This window comes from Aythya fuligula, chromosome Z, assembly GCF_009819795.1.
Source record: "Aythya fuligula isolate bAytFul2 chromosome Z, bAytFul2.pri, whole genome shotgun sequence".
NCBI classification, from domain to species: domain Eukaryota; kingdom Metazoa; phylum Chordata; class Aves; order Anseriformes; family Anatidae; genus Aythya; species Aythya fuligula.
The window spans coordinates 49,736,266-49,762,173 of NC_045593.1; the positions used below are offsets into that span (position 1 = coordinate 49,736,266).

The 25,908-nt window shown below is 40.0% G+C and overlaps 2 protein-coding genes across 2 annotated transcripts; one reads left to right on the forward strand and one right to left on the reverse strand.

The window, feature by feature from the left end:
* Positions 1–8,506: 8,506 nt before the first annotated feature.
* Positions 8,507–20,607, reverse strand: LYRM7 (LYR motif containing 7). The gene is made up of 5 exons (XM_032205915.1): positions 20,561–20,607; positions 18,195–18,267; positions 16,676–16,746; positions 14,183–14,264; positions 8,507–8,842 (listed from the first exon to the last, which is right to left on the reverse strand). Exons 1-5 carry the CDS (start codon positions 20,576–20,578, stop codon positions 8,766–8,768), a joined length of 321 nt encoding a protein of 106 aa, XP_032061806.1. The 5' UTR covers positions 20,579–20,607; the 3' UTR covers positions 8,507–8,765.
* A 1,223-nt stretch (positions 20,608–21,830) lies between these two features.
* Positions 21,831–25,097, forward strand: HINT1 (histidine triad nucleotide binding protein 1). Its single transcript, XM_032206596.1, has 3 exons — positions 21,831–21,995; positions 23,846–23,950; positions 24,764–25,097. Exons 1-3 carry the CDS (start codon positions 21,885–21,887, stop codon positions 24,926–24,928), a joined length of 381 nt encoding a protein of 126 aa, XP_032062487.1. The 5' UTR covers positions 21,831–21,884; the 3' UTR covers positions 24,929–25,097.
* The last annotated feature ends 811 nt before the right edge of the window (positions 25,098–25,908 follow it).

Sequence of the window (25,908 nt, forward strand, 5' to 3'; positions counted from 1 at the left end):
CCTTCTAAAATCAGGCTTACAGCTGGAAAGCCAAGGATCAATTCTCCCTTCACGTATTTAGTTTTCCTGTCTTTTCTACAAGGATATCTTGTTACATACAATAAATGCACAGACAGAAAATCAGAAAACACCTATGCTTTTGTTTGACGTGTTCGTGTCCATCTAAGGCTACCTGAGAGTGGTCACCAACAGAGAGAAAACTAGAATATTTTATTATGTTACATTTATTGCTCAAAAAAACAAACACATTTTTAAAATCACTCCTTCAGTCAGGTAGAATCTGTAAAATCACTAATACCCTATGCTTAAAGGCACAAAGATGAGCACAACAAGCCAAGATGATGAAACAACTGAAGCTGCAGTTAACTCTGCTTTTAGAAGCAGCATGTTCACAGCAGCATGGTTGTACTTTGCACCTTTGCTGAATTTCTTTGACACTCTTGTTGCTTCACACCAAAATGCTGTATGTAAATGCAGGTTAGAAGAACTGAAGGCTTTACCAGTGCTCTCTGCAGCTGCTTCAGTGACTGTATCCTGTTGGACTGTTAAAATCCCATATATATATAGTTAACTGTACCACATATGCTTCTTTGATAAGAGCTGCCTTGTCAGTAGAGATAGAAAACTCAAGATACGAGCCACAGAGCTATTCTCTGAAAATAAACCAATCACCATGGTGAAGATCTATACCAATCTTCTCCAGGGTGGGGATTTAAAATGGGTTCAGAAATAGGGTGGTCACACACCCTTTCTATTGACTTCTGTATTGCTTTTAACCTACTACTTACCAAAGGTACCCAGCACGTACATGAGCTTGGCTCATGTAGAAGATTGTGCCACATCCTACTTGCTTTATATGCAGAGGTGAATTCAATGAGATTGCTTCTGTGCATAAGGCAGGGGAGATTCGCTCCCAAGTTCCTTATTTCCCTGGCAAGCTACCATTACAGAATGAGCTGCCAGTTCTGCAAGCGTTTAGGCACTGCATTTTATTGGGCTGTTTATGTAAGCAAGAACATGTATTTACTTAAACACTGACCAGATCATACTGTAATATGCAGCATTGCTGGAATTTTCATATAAAGTCATGCTTTAAGGAGGTTAAGACACTCCTCGGTAAAAGTCCTCTCCCATTACTGCAGCAGTAATGGCGTGGTTGAGGGCTACACACGCTGGGGTTGTAAGCCTGTATTTCCATTCAGATTCTTTCTACTTCCTTGTCGTGAGATTGATGGTTAAAGATAGGGCACAAGAAGCTCTGGCCTTTCTGGTTTTAATGGACTTGGGATATGATTTACATGTTTACATATACATCCATCTGGCACAGAATATGCTGCTGTTAACTCCTTGAAGGTCAGCAGAGGCAGAAAAACCCATCAACCTCTGTATCTTGTCTTAAGACTGCTGTAATTACAGTATGCAAGCCAAAGCTTACCATGGGCTGACATTACACAGGTAAGCAGAACCAGAGCTTAAGCCTTTAGAAGAAATCCTCTCACAGCCCTGGAACAGCTACTAAGTGAGCCTCAAGCATGTGAACACTTCCACTGATATAGCACATTTCCCACACATTTAGCTTGGTGGAAATATCAGCAGAGTGCCTGCTGAAGATTTCTAGCTGAGTTTTTTTTCAGGGGTAGAATATGCAGAAGCCATCTGCTGGGTAAGGATTAGGTAACCCAGGTTAATACAATATTAGCAGATAGCACTTGACAGCATCTGTGAAAAGAAAAAAGACTTCCTGAAGGGCACATACAGGAGAAGTCAAATGCACAATGTTCATAAATAAACTATTATGAAAAAAAGAAGCCTAGTGGCTCACCGAGTTTTCGTCCTAGTCACCTGGTACGAAGATTTGCTCTATGGACACTAAGGGTCTACTATTACATAGGGTTATGTTCCTACTCAATTAAGTAAGTGCAGCACAATTTCTGCCTTCCCTTTCCCTTCCCCTTCCCCTTCCCCTGGTAAGCAATGGTACAGGCATAACAATCTTTTTCTTTCAGCTGCTCGTGCTACAAGGGTGGATGAGCACATTGCTTCTGAATTATTTTAACGTACATACAGTATAGCTGGTACAACCTATTATTTATTCAGCATCCAGATGAATCGTCATTCCTACTCATTCCAATGTGCATCCTGTGTATGTTTTAGTACTGTGGGAGGTGTGACCCGAAATGTCCCAATAAGAAGTGTGTCCACTTTCCTGGAGGCAATACTTCACTACAAAGATATGCTGAGCAGACTCTAATTGCCACCAATGAGAACATTCCAGGTTTTTCTTAATACCCCGACTTTATTTTCTTTCCTCCTTCTTAGCCCCAGGTATAGGATGTCAAACCATCCCAGTCTTACCTTTCTTTCTAAAGGCATGCATTTGAAGGGTATTCACACTGCAAAAGCACGGCTTACACCAGCCAAAACTAAAGCTCATTCCTCTGCATTTCTTTATGCATACAGATACTTCCTTGGAATAAATACTGTTTAGCTAATTGCTGTTTATTCCTAATTTCACATTGGAAAGGCTATAAAACATTCTTCCTTGATCTGCTTAATAAATATTTATGGTAGCTTTTTGCACCTTTGTTCACTAATATTTAGTGGTTTCCAAATATAACAGTCCACTAAGTTGTTAATAAAATAAGAAAATTCTTAACAATTCTTTTGTTCTTGCTAAAATTTGCATTACTCCCACAAAAGTTGTTTTCCTACTATTCAGTGGGATTTAAATTTTAAAACTGTTCCAAACATTACAGGCAGTTTAGTTCAGATGTTATTGTGCTTTTTTCTTTCTTTAAAATTCAATTCTCACTATTTATTTTTTCTTTGACAGGGAGTAGAGGGAGTGGCATTTAGAAGTTGTTCAGAGATCACCTGACCTAATTTCTGTGGTTTGAGTTAATGTATATTTAAATAACTTACTTAGGTAACCACTTCATCTGCTTGAAAATTAAGTTCTGAATAAATGGAACCATACAAGAAGATGATGAGGAAATCTGTAGCAAGCTTTACAGGATTTCTTGATCCCAGAAACAACGTATTAAGTATGTTTTTTTTTTTTTTTAAATATATTTTTTCTAATACACACACTTTTTTTTCTAGCATTTTTGGGGTCCTCTGCCCTCAAATGATGATGGACTGCATCAGTTTTTTGTCCTTTTTATACTGTGGCACCCAAAGCTGCACCCAGTGGTACTCAAGGTGAGGCTGCACCTCACCTGAGCAGGACAGAACAATCCCTTCCCTTGACCAGCTAGCAGTGCTGTGCCTGATGCACCCCAGGGTATGGCTGGCCCTTTTGGCTGCCAGGGCACACTGCTGGTTCATGTTCAACTTGCCATTGACCAGAACCCTGAAATCCCTTTCTGTGGGGCTGCTCTCCATCCTCTCATCCCTCAGTCAGTATGTACAGCCAGGGCTGTGCCTTCCCAAGCGCAGAATCTGAGACTTGTTCTTGTTAAACTTTTGTGGTTGGTGATTGCCCAGCTCTCTAATTTGTGAAGACCTCAAGGACTCAATCTCTTGAGATTATGGTTGCAACATATCAGTGAAATGTGGTTAAAAATTGTGAAAAAATTGTGAAAGAAACTTAAAATTCACCTTAAAGCAGAATTGCAAACTACAAATACACTGCAGGGGAATGGGAAGGATGCTGAACTACATGCCATCACTTGTCATTTAATTTGTCATTTTTTGTCATTGATTTGTCATTTAATGTAACTTGTATGTCATGACCTAAGTTTCCACTCCAACAAAGCCAGGTAGCATGCCCCTTATAACTGTCCCAGGTCTTCTGCCCTTGTAGTCAGAACTTCCTTAAACTGACTTTGTATGCAGCAGCTAAAGCAAAACAGTAGTGAGCAGAGTACCTGACATCGTGCTGCCTGCCTGAAGCCTCTCTCCATGATTTCTCTAAACACACATTAAAGACAGTGCAATGAACATCAATTTCTAGAGCTTTTTTCTTCTTAAGAACATACTGATATAGCGCTAGTCCCACATTAAGTTTCCATGTTGAATTTTCTCCTACCTTACATGGTTAAAATCTACTTAATTCCACTACACCATGTCAGCCAAACTGCTGCCTCTAGCCTTGGAAATCACATCCAAAAGAATTACAGTCTGAAGGCCATACTCTTTGTGTTGTGACATAGTCAGACACAGCTAACTGTGAAAAGTGCAAACTTGTCCCTTCTCTTTAAAACCACTTGTTTTTCCACAATCTGAGTTTGTGCTGACTCTTCAAAAATCCCACCAAAAGCTGACTTCAGCCTGTACCTCTACATATTGTAATTTGTCCCCACTCGTGGGACAAAACAAGAACACAGCCTTTCCAAACAGAAAATGTATGAATGGAAAGATAAAAATCTTCACAGGAACATCAACGCTGTCTCATCTGCACATGGACAGCAAATAGAACAAAGGTTTTTATCCTAAATACACACTTGGAACAGAAAGGAAGTGTTGTAATGACCTTTTGATTTTTTTTTTCCCTTTACATACTGTCTGGAAAAGGTACAGAGTATTGCACAGGTCACGTTCTGCTCTTTTTCATTACCAGGGCTCTACTGCAAGGACAGCAGAACAACAAAATTCTCATGCTCAGCTCCGGAGATGTCTTTCATCTGGTAAGTGTAATTCAGGGGCAGGTGAATCAACCTTTGCATAAAGCCACTGACCTCAGGGAGAAGGTTACAGTTACATCTGCAACTACTACAGTAGCAGATGTAACAGGAGAACTGTTTCCATTTTTTTTATGGCTTAATGTAGGGAACACCATCCCCCTCCCAGCTTCTACAGACCTTAGTTTCAGGGGCTGTTTATTTAATCCTAACTAGTCCTGGACTCAAGCCATATGCTTTTGGGTAGGTGAGATAGAAAACTGAAGGATTATAGAAAGAAAAGATTATTTAAACTTACTGATATTTACTGAAGTATAAAGATATGCCCTTCCTCTCTTTTCCTCTCACCGAATTTACTGTTGCTGAAGAAAATGCAAAGTCACAGGAAACATCAGCTTTTAAAGAAGTGAATAAAGTTTTCATAAACACTTCAATAGTGCAGTCTTCCAACAGAATTCAAAAGGTCCGGATGTTTACGTCACAAGTTTAAAGTACCCCATAGTGGCAACATACACTTGCCTTCAAAGATCACTGGATTTCTACTACAGTTATCAAAATATCAGACCTTTGTAGCTGTAAAATACCAGCCTTAATAGTGAATTCATGTTGAAATTTGTCCTTTGAGTGAAATAAGTAATTTCTGTAAGTAATAAAGTTAACAATCTAAGATTTGACAGCCTATTGAATTCCAGAGGTTAGGATAAATTGTTGTGAGTAGTTTGGAAAGAGTTATCTAAGGCAGGGAAGTACTAGGACTCAGATCTTCCTGTAAGTTGGTCAGCCTTTATTTTTAGCAGTTGTCAATATTTTTTTCCCCTTTTGTAAAGGAAGCGTAAAGAACTGCCAGTACTTGAAGCTCAATTACTTTATTTACAGGTCCAGAATGATACAAACATGACTGATGATGCTGTCCGTGTAGGATTCTGCACCTTCAGCTAGCACGACCTCTAAAAAATGCTAATGCTAGATTTAGTCACTGAAGTTGTCGTAGGTTTTTTCATCTCATATTTTCTGAAAAACTGCTCAAGTACTCAGCACTGTAGGGAAAGCACAAGCCACTTTTCCAGATTAAACTCTTAACGCTACTTCTAGATTGACTCTTGTGGAGTCACGCTGTGGTATACAACAGCAGTCCCTGTAAAAATAGCAGCTAAATGCTTCCTTTAACAAAGTGCACAGAGAAAAGGATTAATTTGGCACTGCTAAATTAGCACAGCCACCTTCACTTGAAGACCTTAAAAACTTCAACTCAAATCCTATCATGCAAACAAAATCAATTCACAGATTAAATCTGTCACTGTTTCGTGAATCTCAGCCTGCAGCAAACATACTATGAGTATGCTGAAAGACTATGCTTTTTTTGAAGAAAAAAAAGAAAAGGTAAGAAGCCATGATAAATAAAGTGGAAGTAAAGGTGGTTAGAACAACAAAAAAAATGTAGTATTTAAACAGGAAAAAATGCTTGGCTGTATTTAATGCTTTCTTTAAAGCTGCAATGCACACAAAAAGATTTCACTAGGAGAGTACCAGGGCTGAAGGCTGCAAGAGACATCTTGTAGATGATGTCAAAAACAGAAGTGCTTTGAATTTTCTTAAATGCAATCACTGAGGTGACAATTCTTCTATCAAACTCTGACTAAGCATGTGGCTACCTTGAATAGACCTGAAACCAGCCTTTAAAACAGCTAATCCACAAACAACTAATAGGCCCATCGCTCTTTTACTTTATTAGTCTTTTGTCTATCAGTTAAATTTTCTTCATCTCAGCACTTTAAAATTCAGTTCATCTCTGCTGCCAATGAATGCAGGGCAGCAGGAACGTGGAATGCTAATATCCAGAACCATAAACATACTACACATGAGTGTAAGGAAAATTGTTCCTATGACCATTGATTTCTGTCAATTTTTTTGATCATATTCTTTATTTTCAGCAGCTGTGTACATTATTCTTGTAACACATTCTGTATTTTTGCTATGAGTTTTCAGGATGTAGGCAAAATGAAACAAGTGCCTGTCGAATTCTAGATTTACTATTCCCATTGCTATTCATGTGTCAATTCATACGAAAGATTAAAACCTAATAAACACGTAACAGCACAGCAATAGCAAAGTAATAGTCACATGCAAATCCCTTCTCCACTTGCAGTTTCTTCGAACATCACGCGAAAACACTGCCATCTACTGTTAGCATCACTGAGTTTTTCAGTACATAGTTTGCATGGTAATGGGCAATACTATTTTACATCATTATCAAAAGAATAAAGACCTCCCAAGACACACAGTTTTATGAAATCAATCTGAAAGGTAACATCATTAATACACGGTTTCTCTACCCTAAAGGGATGGCTTTACCAGAGAAGAATTGTCTCCTAGTTTCAGTATGGCACAGGACCTGTACCTTAATGGCTAGATATTTTGTCCTTCTTGCCAAAACACAACTAAATTATTTCTGCTTAAAAACTAGTCACTTTGCATATCGTAATGATCTGTTTTGTCTCCTAATTGCAGATGTAACTACCTTCTATTTTTCCTCCCTTGCTTATTCCTCTCTTAAGCTCCTTAAGTAAAAAAGGCAAGTTCCAGAGGGATGGGAAACCAAAGTATAATACAGCTTGTCCTTTTGAAAGTGACGCCAAGAGTCTACAATAGCACATCTGCTACAGACCAACACACCTGTTTTGTACTGCAGCCTCCAGACCACAGCAAACAGAAAGAACTGCAGGCATTTCATTCTATCTCCAATCATTTGTGTGCTAACTTCTAGCTATGATGCAGAAAACATCAGTGCAGTTGAAAGAGGGTTACTGACATGTATTTACTGCTGGCTATGCTGCACATGGCAGCTGGAGGCAATAGTTTCAAAAAAAGAAGAACTTGCCCTGTTGCCACACTATGTGAGGGCAAGATTTGATTCAAGCACTACTTTTTTTTTTTTTTTTTTTTTTTTTTTTGTTTTACACAGTCCATGTTCCATGTTGGAAAATACAGGAGATATATGAGATACTGACATCTTTGATACTCATGAAGTAAGTTAATTTGGATCTGAAATAGTGTAGTACATTAGTATTTGGCTACCTCCTTCCTGCGTGTTACACTTACATCCTAGCGCAATACCTGCTACTGATTTAACAGAAGATTCTGTGTACCACTGTATGGCTGGCTCCAATTAAAATGGAAGTGAACGAAATTCTTTGGTGAGTTCAGTGAGAAACAAATGAGTTTTCTTAAAAAAAAAAAAATAATAAAAAAAATAATTGATAAGGGCTTAGTAAAACAACATAAATTCAGTCTAGGCAAGTCAGGTCACTTGCAACTAAGTAACAAGACACTTGCCTTTGGAAAATGCCTCATTATGTTACTATAATACTGTAATAACAAGATAAACAAAAACAAAATTACTCACAGACCCTGATATCTACAGCAATATCCTGAGGTGAGGTTATGGTTAAATTCTCTTATTCTACTGTCAACCACAAGCTCAAACCCTGCTAACTCCGATCATTCAAAGGTGTGAGCCAGAAGAAAAACATTACACACGCTTTCCCATCTGCAACACCAGAATAATTTATTCAACCTTAAGAAGTCTCAAACATTACAGTGTTTTAGTGTACAGTTAATAACAACTTCAGAAATCATGCTTTTGGGTCAAAGCATAAACCTAAAGGTAAGCTCCACAAGATAGTTTTTCAGTAGTTCAAAGCAGTATATGATTGATGATAAACTTATAAATATCAGGATTAAGAACTGCATTTCACTTGCATGTAGTTTCCAAAAACTCTGGATTGCTAGGAAACAATCTCTGTCTGATAAGTATCATAATTAAAAACTTCCTGGCTGAAGTAACACAATTCAGCAGTACATACATACACACACACACGTATATATATATGGTTATGTACGCTTTTTTTTTTTTAAGGGAACTGTGTGTCTCAAGCTTCTGTGGAAATATTAGTATCTTCCACAACAGAAGTCCACGATGATATCATAACAAACAGTAAAACTGGTGGTTTGGTTTTAGTCCATGTTCTTGGCAATAATAATAAAATTTAAAACTTGAAAAACAGTTAAGACAGGTATCTACTGCTGTTTTTCACATGTCTTATAACCAGATATTATCATACTGGGGAGAAGGGCATACTCTCCTCAGGATTCACGCTTTTTTGTTGGTTTATCAAGGTAAGGAGTATTGTCTTGCAGCAGATCCTTCCTGGGTATGAGCACTGTTAAAAAAAAAAAACACAACAAAACAAAACACAAAAACAAAACACAGAACTATTAGAAATATCATCTTATGGCAAATACTACCTAAAATCATAAAGTTGATTTAACATTTACAAATAAAAAATCATGTTACTAAAATAAGAATTAAACTTTTGGTACACACATAAGCAGCATCATGGTAACTATCTAAGACAAAATGATACTGCTTTTACCTTCTGCTAGATAGAGTATTTCCATATTTCCTTCACCTTTTTACTTTTAGTAACACTGAAAATATTTTAATACCATTAATAATTCATAAAAAACGTCAAACTGTTACAACAGCTTTTAACAAGAGGGAGAATGGCAATTTTAACGCTCCTGAGTCAGATTATGTTTACAGCAACAATTCCCAAAGTTAAGACTAAATTTGGCATAGCCTTCCACTTCAACCTCCCGAAATCTAATCTGTAACAATCATTTTGTCACAGCTGCTTTAAAGGACAACAGAGAAGAAAGCATCAAATGACAAAATGCCTGCTATATCCTCACAGAACTGCATGAGGTCAGTGTTTGTCTAAATACACATCACTTTAACCTGTTTCTGATCAGTTCTTGCCTTTTAGGTCTTAGAAATCAGCCCGTCCTTGCTTCCTGAGGGGAAAGAGCTGTGTTGTGTTGGATTTGCTCAAGCAGTACAAACTAAAGCACAAATAAATCATAATGCTGTACTTTGACTAAGTTGAACATCAGCTAAGCATATAGCAAACGTACGTGTGTGCACATGTGCAATGACAAACATTCTGTCCCAAGTACACTGATACCCCGTGTACTGTAAGAAAGAAAATTGATTTCCTTAAGGTTATGTTCTTTTTGCCTTTGTGGACTGTCAGCAATCCACTAAAAAACTTTCTAAGACCTTGAAATAAACTTGCAATTCTGTTTCTCTTACAGAGAAAAGACTGATAATTAATCTTATGTCAAGTCATATCACAGCTGGAACAGATAACAGAAATTAAAAAAGACAGAATTTGATGTGAAGCACTGAAAAACACTAAGTACAAACAGATAGTGACTGAAAGAACTTTTAAACCTTCCTTAAAAAAGCTAAGTTTTGAACATATGCTATGCACTCAGTACATCAAAAGAATCAGAACATGTAGCATGTGTGATGTGTTATTAAAATGTAAACTCTACTTGTACCATTAGAAATTAAAATGAATGCACATGACAGCCAAAAATGAAATATTCCAGGTTTTCCCATAGCCTGATGACTGCAGTTAGCTCTGATGCCCTCCTCACCTGAACACATGCAGGAGAACTGGAAAGAATGCAAAGAAGAGTAACAGAATGATCGCAAGCATTCAGTTGTTTTTTCACAGAGAAGCTGTTCCATAGATGACGAAAATAAACTAAATAAATTAGAAATTAAAATGAAAAGAATAGAATTGAACATGCTGGGTAACATAACTCATACTGGATCATTTGGGGAAAAAAAAAAAAAAAAAAGAAAAGTTGTCTAATGGGACTAACAAGCTCTTAAATGAAAATGTCTTATCTCTAGAGACGAAAGCTCAACCTAATTTACCAGTAAATAGAAACTTGACTATACACTGCAGTCCCAAATTCTTTTTGGAAACTGTAACATTGCCCTGTGCACTGTTTCTAAAGTTATGACAGCACACAACGATATCATTGATTAGGGAAAATGTTCCCCTTACCAATCAATATTTCTTCTCACTGTCTAAGACCAGAAATGTAGGATTGCAGAGAAAGAAAAACAGCAGATGTAACTAAATCATATATTCTCAGCTAAAATAAAAAAAGTAAGAGTCAAAAGATTATGAACTCAGTTAAGGAAACAAACTGCAGCAATAGGCTTCTGAAACATACTTTGTCTAGTTTCTTGTTCCCCTCTCTTCTTTCATGTGATGGAACAAATGACTTCAAACACTCTCCCCCCCCCCCTTTTTTTTTTTGATGAAGCAAGAAAATTAATTAGTAATTAATTATTACTAAGTTTATACAGTCCAAATGATTAAGGATCAGAAGATTGACCTTACTCTACTAGAACTTTTTAAATCAAAGGTGTATTGGAAATGAATACCTGTTCAATTTACTACTTCAGTGGACTCATATACCTACAGAGGCACTTCCCTCTGTAAATTGGCTTGCAGGTATCAAAAAGCAAAGGGGAGTAAAAAGAAGGTGATTATTTTCATCATGTACATGCTTGCTTTAAGTTAAAAGACAGCACAGTTAATAAGCCAAAAGATACCACTTCCTTAAACATGCAAGTGTTCTAAGCACTGTTTTTACAGACAAAACTCTGCTTGCAATGTCGGAAAGGAAAAATAAAACTAAGAAGCCCTCTAGACAGTTATCCATAGACAGAACTGACAGTTAAAGTCCCACTTCCAACTTTTTCCTTTTTTTAATCTTAGACATTTCTTCTTTACAAAGAGGCAAAGATGAAAACAGCAGTACAACATACTCAAAAAAATGGAGCAGCAATGGAAACCACACCCAATATAGGCACATACCGCCTAATCATGCTACTCAGCATAAACTGTTACCAAACTGTGGTGACAATCACTTCAACTCCCTTAAAATTCTGGATATGGTTTCAGGAAATTTCTAATGGCACACTCTCTACTACCAGTGACATTAATACTACAGTAAAAGCTATACTAGAATTGCCTCTATCACAGTCCTATCTGACTAATCAAAGCTGGATTCTTAGGAAAGACACAAATACACTAGAAACCTGCTCAAACAGTGGTACTTAGGAACTAATGTTTTGTTACTGATCAATATACGGCGGTATAAATGTCTGTATATTCTCTCTAGAAGGAAATTTGCTTTTACTCTTTCTACTACAATATCAAACTGTACATCTAGTTTCATTTCTGCTTTTTTTTGTATTTTGACTAATAACATGCTTCTGGCCACAAGGATTTTTTTCATTGCCATGACCTTTATGAATTACTGTGTAAAATTAAAAATGATTTTTTTGTATTAGGTGTAAATGTAAATTCCAGCTTCACTGAATACTCTCTGTATAATTAAATTGTACAACTAGGAATATCTACCCACTCTTGACATTTCTAATAGCGTTCATTCTTATTCTGGGAACTTTTAACATAATGATCTGCACTTTTCTAAGCATTCCCGATCTTTTACTTATGACTCACTACCTGTCAAGATTAAATATTTCTCACTTCAATATATATTCCAAACACACACAAAACACATGGCTCTCAAACTGTGATGGCTGTTTTGAAATTACTATTTTATTCTTATTACAGAAATATCAAGCATAGCAAGAAGCAGAGCTTAGACCTATCCAAAACATACAGAGAAAAAATTAATAGGCAAGTAACTGCATAATGACATCCTTTGTGTTCATAAGGTCAAATACACCCTGTAGCATTTCTTGCTAGATGACAAAGTTTTCTTGGCTAGTACTAGACTCTGAAAGACCTCCATCTACCATGAAAACTTTGTCATCACCTTTTCTCCAAGAAGTCTGTAAAATCAGGCAGGGGCAATTCTATTACTGTATTCTTATGATGTTACAGGGGACAGTGCTGAAAGCTCTGCTAAGGTCAAAAGAGACGACAATCAATGCTCTTCCCATGCCCACTTCATTTAAAAACCTAAGTTTTGAACATATGCTATGCACTCAGTACATCAAAAGAATCAGAACATGTAGCATGTGTGATGTGTTATTAAAATGTAAACTCTACTTGTACCATTAGAAATTAAAATGAATGCACATGACAGCCAAAAATGAAATATTCCAGATTTTCCCATAGCCTGATGACTGCAGTTAGCTCTGATGCCCTCCTCACCTGAACACATGCAGGAGAACTGGAAAGAATGCAAAGAAGAGTAACAGAATGATCGCAAGCATTCAGTTGTTTTTTCACAGAGAAGCTGTTCCATAGACGACGAAAATAAACCAAAGGCAACAAGGGGCTTAAAAACCCATGAGAAGCTTGGTGAAAATGGATAGTGATTCATAAGCAGGACTTTGCTCAAAACGCACTACAGTAAGCAATTCTCCATGCAAACCAAAGTAAATTCTCTGATAAAAGCATCTAGATGCAAGAAATTTGCATGGGATGATGGAAGCAAGTCCACGATAAAGAAATTCCCTGAGGATAACTAAAACAGAAACCATCCCTGGCTCTGGAGGTGTTGTCAGCTGTAAACACCTGGAAGATATGAAATGCACTTGCTTTGTTCCTACTCTTCTACTGCCATCTGCCCAGGATCACTGTAGAATCATTCCCAACACAGTCTAGACATATCTTTGCCCTTCATCGTTATGGTTATTCTAGTGTTAAATGCTTTACCAAACATAAACCTGAAAATAATCACAAAGATGTACAAACACCACTAACTCATAGAATAGCTTGGGTTGGAAGGGACCTCAAAGATCATCCAATTCCAACCCCACCGCCATAGACAGGGACACCTCCCACTAGATCAGGTTGCTCAGGGCCTCGTCAAGGGTCTTGAACCTCCAGGGATGGGGCATCCACAATCTCTCAGGGCAACCTCAGACTGTGCCTCACCATTCTCTAGGAGTAAAGAATTTCCTCCTAAACAGAAGAGAAAGGAAATGATGCATACACCTGAAGACTTCTCCTATAATCCACCACACAGCTGTTTGGTGTAAACTGAACCTACTATTTCTCTTCTATCTGCCTACGTGATAAGAGGACTTCCAAACCAGAAGTCAATATTTCAGAACTGGATAGGCCTTTCCATCAAGGTCATCATTGTGTGGCATATTCCAATGAAGAATCTGAAACTTACGTTGTCAGAACAAGGTTTTGGATAGAAAACAATCCTCTACAAAAAAGTTCTATAGGTAGCATACACACTGCATTTGTTAATTTTCCTCACACAGCTTCTACGAATTTGGCAGAGCAAAAGCCTAGAGAAATTGTGGTTAATTCCTTCAGACAGACACTGACCAATTGGCCAGTACACGCAACTTGACTTGCTAACTAATTGCTGTCACTCCTAATGGTTAAGGTACCAACTAAAACTTATTTTTCTCCACGAGGACATTAAAGACAGTTTGTGCCTCTCTTCTACCAGCTTCCATATTACAAAACAAAACAAAACAACACAACAAAAAACAAAACCAAAAAGCAACTGTGTAGAAAATGCATATCTTTGAAACTTCTACTGGTTAAATTATACTATACTATACCGTATAGGCAGAGAAACGAACAAGAGGCAGACTTCTGCCCTCTCTATCCCTCTAATAAATGCATATAAAACTTGAAAACTAAGCAAACTACAACATTTTTAAACATCTTTAAACAAGCAGTGTTACTCACATATTTTGTCAGAATCTGTGTGAACTGCCTGAATAACAGAAGTTCTGAGGATCACTTCAACATCTGAAGCTATTTTCAGAAGCTAGTAAAGGAAAAAATAAAAGAGTAATTTAAACAATACACAATTATTCCTGAAGGTATTTTCTACACTGGAGAGCTATTCAAATACCCAAGTCGGTCAGTTCTATTATTCAGTAAGCTACCTACTATCTATACAGAGCTTTCACTTTGGAGGTCATGGAGCACCAATGGGCTGACATGCAAGCTACAGCATGAGAGGAAGGAAACGAGCTCAGTAGCATACAGCAGTATAAAATCTATACACCCAATTAAAACTGCAAAGGAATAAAATATAATGCAATTACCACAAAAAGTAGCTCTCTTCCAGTGATCACAGATATCAGTGAATGCCCCAATAGCATAATTCAAGTACCCTTTAACGAAAGCACAAGCTGTCTCTTTTAACATTCCTGCTCTTGAAATAAGGACACAAAAATAGGGGCAAAATGTAACAAGAACACTGAGGGTTAACGAAAAAAACATAGAGGACCATGATTAGCAAAGGCATTAATATCTGGCAAAAAGCCCAGAATTCCTTCCCTCATCAAAAGGATAAACAGAGTAATCCTTGCCAATTTTGCTGAGCAATTACCAGAACTGTAGTACTTGTTTGCACGATACCTTTGTCAGAAATAAATGAATTAGCACAAGTGAGTCGCTCTGGGAGACATGCCTACACTAGGAAGTAGCGCGTACCAACAGGAGAGGATTTTTGCAAAGTACAAGTAGGAGCTGAGGACTTGGCATCTACACAAAATTTCTTTGCACCCTCTCCCTTTTAAAGGGTTTGGACTAGGTATCTTCTGGTTCCCCCTTTGCAATGAGGATTAGCAGCCAGACTGCATGCTCTTGAAGCACACCTTCCATTTCAGCTTCATCTTAAAGGAATTCTCCTGCGCTCTGAGACTGCTTCCCAAAAGAAGCCAAATCACAATAAGTGGAGACAACCAAGGTAACTTTAAATGTGCACTCCTGTTCTGAACTAAAATGCTGCTGTAGATGCAGCTGCATCTCACATTCTAATATCGCAGAGAGTAACTCCTACCTCCTTATGTCACTACATACTTTTATATATGATGTCATATTAGAAGATATTGCAGCTTTCAACTCTGGCAAAGTAATGAACAGTGGTTGCTCATCATTTACTTTTGTTAGTTGAAGAGTAATTCCCCTGGTGTTTATTGAAGTAATTTTCCAGATTCTTAAAAGTCTTGTAGGTCATTTGATTCGGTTCTTCTGCATTCAAGTCACTACAGTATATATATAACACCCAGCCTCTATGGTGTTCTAGGATACTGCAGTTTTGATGAAAGTCAGGAATTTCTTCCACTGACTTCTTTAAATCAATGTATCAACTAAGCCAGATTTAAGAAGTTACATATGTATTTTGTTGGTTGCCACTCCTAACAAATACAGATTTAAAAACTACAGGAAGTATTTTTTCTGTACACCTATCACACACAGAACATACAATTTAACAAAGCAGGTACCTGGAACAGAAACACAGAAATATTAATTCTAGGGCCTGACAACAAGCAGAAATGCTACAAAGTTTGAAAGGTTTAGACTTTTTTCTGCAAGGGACAGAAGGAAGAACGTTCTTACAACACATTATTGTCAGCGTTAGAGCTACACACTAGCACCCAGTGAAACTGGAGATGTAGCCCCTTGCAAGGCTTACTGGAAATGTCTAAATTATTCTTCCAAATAGATAGTAATAACTAGAAATAACTAATAGAGAAGTTTCATTTCACATCTCAGTGAAATTTAAAAGAATTACTCAGTAAAATGTGTTAAAATAACTGAACAAAGGTAATGCAATGCTCTATTCCTTTCAATGCACCATGAGGAAAGAAGTGAGAACAAAAACAGCCAAAAAGGCCCAATAGTATAAATGTAACTCTCTGAGTTACAATAGTCATGACCATTTGCCTGTTTTCTACCTCCTACAAAAGAAGCCACCTGATTTGTGATCAAATGAGGGATCAAATAACTTCTTGTCTCTGCCAATAACTGTGCAGATTATTTAAACCTTCTCTCTCTTTCTGTGCTTTTCTGCACAACAAACTTAACAGGTAAACTTACGTGAACAAAGCTCAGGTGTGTTATAAGGAAAGCAAATATTTTCATGAAAAATAGCAACATAAAACACTAACACTAATATTGTTCTAAGTTTCAAAATAAGCATATTGAAATACCAGAAGAAGCCTTCTCTCTATATATTGTTGTATGTGCAAAATTCTATGATATACTATATATAAAAAAAGATCAGTGGAAAAGCCTTTTCTGACTCACCTGGCTTTTGTAATGACTCAGTAAGCATTTGTGTTGATTTAGAGATCTTTTACGTAAAGACTCCCCTTTTATCGGTATTTTTTATTCAAATTGGAAAAACAAACAAACAAACAAAAAAACATGCAAACAAATGAATACCTCATTTATTTTCTCTTCAGATGTCTCATTTTGGTTATTTTTGAATTCTTCATTTATCTTTTGTCTTGCAGCTAAATAAAATAAGCAAAGTAATAAAGCATGAACAAAGTCATAATCGTATATTTGTCACTGTCAAAGCTCACAATCCTACAACCATTTTATTTGCCTTGGGGTTGTTAACCTGACTTATGTCTACTTCCCTTTGGCTACCTACTCCTTTCCCTTAAAAGAAAGGTATCATTCCCTTCCTGGTGCATTCATTCCGAAGTCTTAATACAAGATTTCCATGGACTTCAGGTGATGTCATATTTTGAGTTGACTGATGCAGCAGTGAAATACAGTGCTTTGATTGTTCATCTAGCATTATGAGCTTTAAAAAGAACTGACATACAGAGGCCATTACTAAAATGTCAGTTATTGTAGAAGCAGTATTTATCCCCTGAAGGCAGCCATATATAAAGAGGATAAACTCCAGCACTTAAACATGCTCTGGTTGGACTGAAGAGAACGAACGAGGGAAAAAAAGCTAAAAAAAAATCCCAGAAGACCACCACAGTTCAATAAAAAGAGATGATTTCCTTAAGAAGCTTGACTCTAACAGTCAATTTTTTATTTCAATTTAAAGGATGTCTGTTTATGGACACAAACAGGTTTCCCCAATAATTGCCTATAAAATGTGGAAAGGAATCATTTAATGAAAGATAATTAAGAGTTTTCTCTTTGTATGTTCTTTTGCCTACTCCTTAAGCTCCTTCTCTCTTACAAAATACGTACATACACATTTCACAAAAGAATGAAAACATCTGAACATAAATTCTCCCCTCTCCAACTATTTTTCATAAAATGGCATTGATATACCCTCCCTCACAACAGTAGCATTGTTTATGTTAACAAGTCAATAGAAATAAAGAACATTCATGGCTTCATATTGCTTGTCTTCTCTGTATGCTATCACAACAAACAAGAAATGGAAAAAAAATCCCCAAATTTCCAAAAATGGGAAAAAGAATACAGAGAAAGAACAGAATACAGTTGCTATTTCTCTTGAAAAGACTGTTTGGATGAGACAGGAAGATTACTACTGAAATTACAGTTGCTTAAATATATGGCCTATATAGCCTATATATTGGCTATATAGGCCAATACTGAGAACAAAAGAAGTACTTCCATCTCCTTCCCTTGCATTTTTGGCTCTTGCATCACATACTCACTGGTCTTGAGAGAAGAATTAGCACAGCTAAACACGAACAGGAGCTGCAAAATTGTCTTGAGTCAATACTATGCATTATCACCTCCTCTGGAAAAGGCAGTATTATTAGGTCCCTTCATCACTTTTACACCCCTAGTAAAAAGAGCACAGGTGCAGCAGCATCCCTGTAACATTAACAAAGAAGCCCTATCAAGTCTCCGCAGACACGACAATGACTGTAAGCATCTATCTTACTCAGGCATATAACATGCAGAGAAGAAGTTCCACAGAAAGGTAGGTAAGCATCCACCACACAAAAATCAATCTTACCTTCAAGGGCTCTGGTATCATTTTTAAAAACTTCTTGCCGGGTTCTGTGTAGCAATTTAAAAAGCTTCAAAACCTGTCAATACAACATCAATAGGATTATCTTGTTTGCCAGCAAGATTCTCAGTTAAAACAAGCATGTTGCAATTAACAGTGTTGTGGCTTTCACATTGCTGCCTTTTAGTACAACATCTGGTATGAAATCAGTATCTGAAACACTTGACTTCAACTCCTGATCAAACAACTTGCAGCCAAAGCAGATGTAAGGAATTAAAATTCCTAGATGGTTCTAGATGCTACAAATCAATCTGAGATGCTAGAGAGTACTAGCAATACACTTCTAACTAATCATTTGGCATGGTGGGGTTATAATCCTGAAAACACTTTCTTGCAAACTTATTGATTGTGTCAATATCAAATACAAACAACAGAACAAGAATACCTGTGCAAGGACTTTCATGGTTACATTACTGGATATTCTCCAATTAAAAAAAAAAAAAAAAAGAGATAAAGTATTCTCACACTTAAAAGCCATCATAAAGAAAGTGAACTTTCAAAGGATGTCAAAATGGTATATTAATTAGAAAAAGTATTTTTAATTTCTCCCTGTAATACATAGTTATAACCTTCTACAGGTAATGGGGCAAAACCAAAAAAAAAAAAAAGAAGTATTTCTCTAAATGTAACTGCCAGATCGGTAAATTAAAAATATCATTAAAAACAACCACTTGAAAGATTAGGATTTACAATGTAGAGAAGACAGATCTCACTATGGATGTAAAGCAAAAATATTGATAATCACTGCTCACAGGCATATAATTTGGGCTGTTTATTCACACGGATTGTCACGAATTACAGAAACCCTCTGAAACTCCTGACCTCATGTCCACCTGTGACAAGTACCAAAAAAAAAGTCCATTAAGGCGACACCTTTTAAAGCTACTTCTAGCACTTCTCTTACGCTGAGGCACCACTAGAAGGCACAATTCTCAGTATCTCACAATGAACTTGAACTGTTGTCTCACAATTAGTATTCCACAAATTTCTCTGAAGGAAACAGAGGAAACGCAGGCCTATAGCTGAGAAATGCCTCTCTTACACCATTGTGCTTCGTACCTGTAAGCAAGCCTATCCTCTGGAGGTTAAAGGCCAATGGTGGAACAGCAGCCAATAAATACATCCTAGCAAGGCCCAGGAAAAAGTGCTGTCTCTTCTTTCAGTCTTTCAGTGACAGAGAAAGAAGCAGCAAGCGTCTCTGAATGCTTTTACTTCCACCAGATGTCAAGACATTTTTAGATTTTTAATCTAAGCCCTCATCCCTCTGCTCAGCTGCTCACTTGGCTACATTTTAAGGTAATTCATCCAGAGACACAGGAACAGAAAAAGACAGAGGAGATGAAAGAAAAGCTATGAAACAGTAAGAACCTTCAAACAGTTTAGCAGTGCTTCCATAAATTTATTGCTATTAAGGGACACCTTACAAAACCCAGCAAGTTCAAACCTTGCTTCACCTCAGTGGAGTGGAGCACTTTATAATTCCTGAGTAAGTACACTGTTGTCGAGGATATAGTACATATGAGATCAGAGAACGTGGACTCTGCTGACTCCTTTTCACTTCCATGCCCTTAAAAATTCACAGCCAACAAAAAACATTCCCTAGGTGGCTGAAACCGTGGGAAATAAACCAATGCTGTGGAGATTCTGCGAGTAAATTTCTTCATCTGTTGATGCATTTTAGGCGATTTGACTATACTATTTGGACAGAGATCTTTTACTATATCAGCTCCACATTCTTCCACTATCTTTGCAAATAACACAATTGCCATCACAAACAGCTTTGAGTCAAACGTGGTGACGCCAGAGGACGCATTTTATGACTATTTTGGATTCCTGGATCAACATTTCTCTCCACCTGGACAGCTCTTCACCACACCGAGTCCCACCAGGGTCACCTCAGGCAGCCTGGGGGCAGGGATGGGTTCACCCTTCCTCACCCCACAGTCCCACCCCAGCACCCGGCTCGGACCCCCTCCGCCCCATTTCACCCCCTTGGCCACGATTTTCTACGTTAACGCCTTTAACCGCCTACACGGCTCCTGCCTCGCAGCTTGCCCCCTTCTCCCGCAGCCTCCCCGCGGGCAGCAGGGAGACCACGCGTCCTCTCCCCTCAACACCACCAAAAAACAAAATAAAAAAAAAATCCATTAAGCACACTATTTGCTCCCAGCCGCTATTTCGCTATTTCCACCCCCGGGCTGCTAACCCGAGGGGGGGGGGGGGGGCACCGCAGGGCCCCTCCGACCCCGCACCCGTCCCCAGTGCCCAGTGCCCAGTGCCCGGTCCCCGCCGCGCATGCGCGCCGCTCTCACCCGGCCGCGGCTCGCCATGGCGCCGCCCGGCTCTGCGGGCGCGGGGGAGGAGGCGGAAGGGGCGCGGGGCCGGGGCGGGACCGGGGCCGGGGCCGGGAGGCTGCGGGGAGCCGCCCGCCCCCTGCATCGTGAGGGGAAATGCCCCGTCCTAACACCTGGCACCAGCTCTTGTGCTCAGCAGTAAAGCTCTGAAAACTCTTACAAAAAAAAACAACAACAAACTCTTAAAACCAGCTCCAGCTCCCACAGCCCTGTCCGGCCTGGTTCTGGTCAGGCTGCACCAGGTTCAGGTTCTGGCACTGCCATGGCTCCTTGATGCCCCTACCCCACTCAGCCACCTCCCGGCTGGATGGATGCATCTCAGATACACCCAGAGGCCTTCAGCCAGTGATGTGCACTGGGTGTTCGTGGCAAGTGCTTGGTAGTGAGGGACCTGCAGGGGTGACCTCTGTGAGCAGAGCCCAGTGGCTGCCCCATGTCAGAGCAGAGCCAGCTCCAGACGGCTCCAAAAGGGACCTGCTGCTGGCCAGAGCTGAGCCAGGGAGAGACACTGGTTGGGCCTCTGGGAGAGGAGATTTAAGAAAAGGAAAAAAAAATATGCGCAAAATCAGCTGGGAGTACAAGGAGTGAGAAGCAGCCCTGCAGCCCCCAGGTGAGTGCCGCAGGAGGGCAGGAGGTGCTGCAGGCAGGCAGCAGCAGTTCCCCTGCGGGCTGTGCAGGGAGAGGCCCCTGGTGGAGCAGGCTGTCCCCCTGCAGCCCATGGGTCCCACATGGAGCAGATCTCCACGCTGCAGCCCCCCCATGGGTGGAGGAGCCCCCGGTGGAGCAGGTGGATGTGGCCTGGAGGAGGCTGCGGCCCATGGAGAGCCCCCGCAGGAGCAGGGGGCCTGAGGGGAGCTGCCGCCCACCCGTGGGGGACCCGTGCTGGAGCAGTACAGGGGAAGGTGGGTTTTGCTTTTAGTTTCTCACTTGCCTAATCTAATTTATTGCTTATTACTAACAGGACAGTCTCCCCATGCCGAGTCAGTTTTGCCGCTGATAGCGCGCACGGCGACTCTCACAGCGCCCCACAGAGCCGCAGCACCCCCCCGCCCCGGCCGCACCCCCCCCTCCCGGATCCCTCCGCGCCGCATGGCGCTCACGCTCCAGCATCCCGGCGGGGCGAGGGGCGTGCTCGACCCCTAAAAGACAAGCGAGCCTACCAATCACGAGCCGGGATCGGCCGCGGCGCTGTGACAGCGGACCAATGAGCGCCGCGGGGGGCGTGGCGGCGGGCCGAGGCGCGGCGGGCCGGGCGGGCGGCGGGCAGGCAGGCGGTGCCGCCATGTCCGACGAGATCAGCAAGGCGCAGGCGGCGCGGCCCGGCGGCGACACCATCTTCGGGAAGATCATCCGCAAGGAGATCCCCGCCAACATCATCTACGAGGACGAGCAGGTGCCGCTCCGCTCCGTGCCGGGGCTTGGGGCTGGGGCCGGGCCCGAGCCGGCCGCGGCTGGGTTAGGCCGGAGGGGCGGCCTGGGTGGGCAGCCGTTAGGCGCGAGGTGCCGTTAGGCGCTCGTGGCGAATTTGAATTCGTTTCGTTAACTGTACTGAAACCTCCCTTCAGGGTTACAGGGAGAAAATATCGATCGAAGGGTTTCAAGGTTGCAAGGAGAGGGTATTGATTAAAGGGAGACTTGTAATCATTAATCGGCACGCAGAGAAAAATGTGTTAGAAGTGCAGAGTCTCTCTGGAATAAAGCCTTATCGGCATTGTTTTAGCCACATCTAACATAAAAACAATTCAGCGAGGTGAGAATTGATTGACTGTGCAGTCAGGCTTTCTGCATCTGCTTTGTTAGCTACTGCGTCTGCTGTCTGTCCCACAAAAAAATATTTGCTGCTGGTGTTCAGCTCATTAAACTACCCGAGTCAGTTCATCGTTTGCATTCTCTCTGTGGTACCACTTGGAACAAAAAAATTGCTTAGGAGATGCTAAATCTAAAGTAAGGTTTATGTGTAATTATGTGCAAATTAGTTTTACTTACCAGTGCTTTTTTTTACCACTCTTCTCTGTTCAGGAGAAAAAAAGCAGCTCACCAAAGAGAGGTTTAAAACCAGACTTTTCCTTAGTTGTAGTTTAAGATAGGACCAGTTGGAAGACAAGGTAACGCAGTGGCCTCTGTCAAGCATCAGTTTAACACTGTTTGTCTCAGTAGGATTGAAAAATCAGTAAAGTTGGAATTGCACAGGAAATTTGGTACTGATTCACAGATAAATGAAAGCATCTAGAAAGTGCACATTTTGAAGAACATCAAGCATGTATTCCAACTCAGTCAGTACCTACTGCAAGTTTTGCTGTGAGGTGTGGTTGGTAAGTCAGAGATGCCCTTTCAGCAAGCAGCAGAGTGCATGCGCAGTGTGCGCATCTGTAGATGGTGGTGGCTGCAGCACTGGGACTGGATTCTACTGCCAGCTATTTGCCTCAACAGCCATTGCTCCTTTTCTCTTTCTCCACCTATTGGAACTTCCTAATTTATTGTAAACATCTGTTTCCTTGTCCTGATTATGTTGCACGCTGAATCCTGCTTTTGGAGGTAAATGTTTGCATTGAGATTTATTTAATGTGGTTTAATGAGGTGTTGCGTGCAGTGTCTGAATTAATGTTGATACTTCAACAAACTTCATTGGAAATGAACTACTTACTATGCACAGTTGTTGATGTTCCATAAGAGATATATTTTCCTCAATTTGGGAATGTTTGAAGTAGGTCCACCCTTAATACAGTGTTTTGAAATAGTCTTTCTCTGAAATACATGGCGTTACTGAGAACAGAAATGTGATACGGCTTCGACTGCATAACTGCCTCGTCATCTCTGACCAAGGCAATACTCAGACTTCATGGAATATGGTTAGCAACTGTTTGCAATTTGTTTTACTGAACAGAGTGAATTCAGAGAGGGAAATAAGCACTAATGTACATTTTTTATAGATATGTATCCCATCAACTCTTGTTAGTTGTTATGTGGAGATGACAAGTCACTAAGTTAATTGCTTGTTAACTTGTTGAGAAGACAACAGCTTTTAAGTAGCACTTTAAAAAATCATTGTTTGCTGTTCATGTAAGCAGGTATTTCGTGTGTAGAAATTTGAGTAATATATCACTAGAAAAAACGAGGTCTCTACTTATGTTTAGGGTACCTGATAATCTGTATAAATGTGTGTTCAGTGGGACGCGTTGATGTGCTTAAACTCTTACCTTTCTCTGAAGTAAATTGTTTTTCACCTGTGTGTTCATCCTCCAGTGCCTTGCGTTCCATGATATCTCACCCCAAGCTCCAACGCATTTCCTCGTGATTCCTAAGAAGCCAATTGTCAGGTTATCTGAAGCAGAAGATTCTGATGAATCTGTAAGTACTGTTGAAGCTTTCTGCACCCCAAACTGTACCTCTAAATATTTCAGAATTTAGTAGGTTCTCCCACTTTTCCTCTTGGCATTACAAAGAGGTAAAGTAGTTTTCTCACATTATAATTATCCATATATATATATATATATATATATATATAAAACACCATATATTCCTTTACTTCTAGCTTAGAATTGTAATGGAAGTAAGATTGTCCAGTAAAAGTACTGATTTAAAGCAAAACAAATCCCTGGGTATGGATTTGTAGTGCAAAATACATTGTTGTGTTAGAGTATAGTCTGATGTCTGTTTCTACTGTTTACAGTAAGTAGTATTTAAATACGGAGAACAGGGCTTGGGTTTTTTGGCAGATGAGAGGTCAGTAAAGGAAGATTAAACAGAGGGGTCCTGAATACTTCATCTTTAGCTATATACACTAAGTACAGAGATTTTTGTAAACCTTTACAAGGTAAGAAGTTTTTTTTTCACCTGAACCAGAAGTTTTTTCACCTGAACTACTCATGTTGCCTGAAGAAGTAAAAGGGGGCTTTAACCATGAGACAAATCTAGCTTCTGCATTACTTCTGTAGTCTGTTACCCATAGCTCTTTTTTGCACCCCTCTATATTATGCTTAGTCAGTCTTTATAGCTTTGCTTGGAAAATACCAGTTGGCTGACAGCAGTTTGAAGAGCCGTGGCTGAATTTCTTAGAATTGGCTAACTGACCTCTCTGAATGGTTCTCTGCTCTCATTCCTTCCCTTCTTGCCCTCTCCCTTTTTTGTGTGTTTTGTTTTTTTTTTTTTTTTCTCCTCCAGCTTCTTGGGCATTTAATGATTGTTGGCAAGAAGTGTGCTGCTAACCTGGGCCTGACCAATGGATTCCGGATGGTTTTGAATGAAGGGCCTGAGGGTGGGCAATCTGTCTATCATGTACACCTCCATATTCTGGGTGGTCGTCAGTTGGGCTGGCCTCCTGGCTAAGATTTTTGCACCACAAGAGATACCGCATGCATGCTAATCACTAGCAAATAGATTTGTTGCCCATCAATCTAGCCACTGTTAATGTCAATTTTTATGGGGATATGTGTCTATGAAAGGTAATAAATGCTCTGAACAACATTCGCACAATAAAGATTTAGCATGTGAGAATCATCTGTCTCGTGTGTCTTACTGATGGAATTGGTTCTGCAAGTTAAAATGTTGTTCCCCTGTAGTGTGAATGTGAGTGTGTTTCAGTCTGCTGTTAAAAATGTTCTGTGGATAGCTATTTGCCCTGAAGATGCAACTGCTTAGCAGTCTTTCATGTCCTTTAGGAAGAAAACTTGGGCTTTTTGAGGATGGTGTGTAAATATTCATAGTCTGCTGCTACAACTTCAAAAAAAGTACATGAAATTACAAATACACCATGCAAGGCCTGTTTCAGCAAAGTGCAGTGTGTTGGAAACCTGCCACTCCTTTCGGAGCACTCCCTCAGCCTTTGCTTTATAAGGCCCCTTTGATGTCATCCTTCTTTCTGTTGGGAAAGGATTAAGCAATAGGCTAAATGTCATAGAATCATAGAATATCTGAGTCGTAAGGCGCCCACATGGATCATCGAGTCCAACTCCTCCATTCCCCAGAGGACCACCCAGAAAATCAGACCCTGTGTCTGAGAGCATTGTCCAAAGACGTGTGAACTCCGTCAGGCTCAGGGCTGTGACCACTGCCCTGGGGATCCTGTCCCAGTGCCCAACCACCCTCTGGGTGCAGACCCTTTCCCTAACCCCCAGCCTGACCCTCCCCTGTCCCAGCTCCATGCCGTTCCCTCGGGTCCTGTCGCTGTCCCCAGAGAGCAGAGCTCAGTGCCTGCCCCTCCGCTCCCCTCGTGAGGGAGCTGCAGGCCGCCATGAGGCCTCCCCTCAGCAGGCTCTGCTCGGGGCTGAACAAATCAAGTATAGGAAGAATATTTGGACATATAACCA

Bases quoted from the DNA above. Each gene is read 5' to 3' on its own strand.
- LYRM7 (XM_032205915.1), bottom strand. The intron at 14,265-16,675 runs GTATTCATTTGT...TTCCTTTACTAG, and splicing joins CTGAAGAGAAAATAAATGAG to CTTCTGAAAATAGCTTCAGA. The intron at 8,843-14,182 runs GTGAGTAACACT...TTTTTTTAACAG, and splicing joins CACAGATTCTGACAAAATAT to TGCTCATACCCAGGAAGGAT.
- HINT1 (XM_032206596.1), top strand. From the start codon at position 21,885: ATGTCCGACGAGATCAGCAAGGCGCAGGCGGCGCGGCCCGGCGGCGAC. The intron at 21,996-23,845 runs GTGCCGCTCCGC...TTCATCCTCCAG, and splicing joins TCATCTACGAGGACGAGCAG to TGCCTTGCGTTCCATGATAT. The intron at 23,951-24,763 runs GTAAGTACTGTT...TTTCTCCTCCAG, and splicing joins CAGAAGATTCTGATGAATCT to CTTCTTGGGCATTTAATGAT.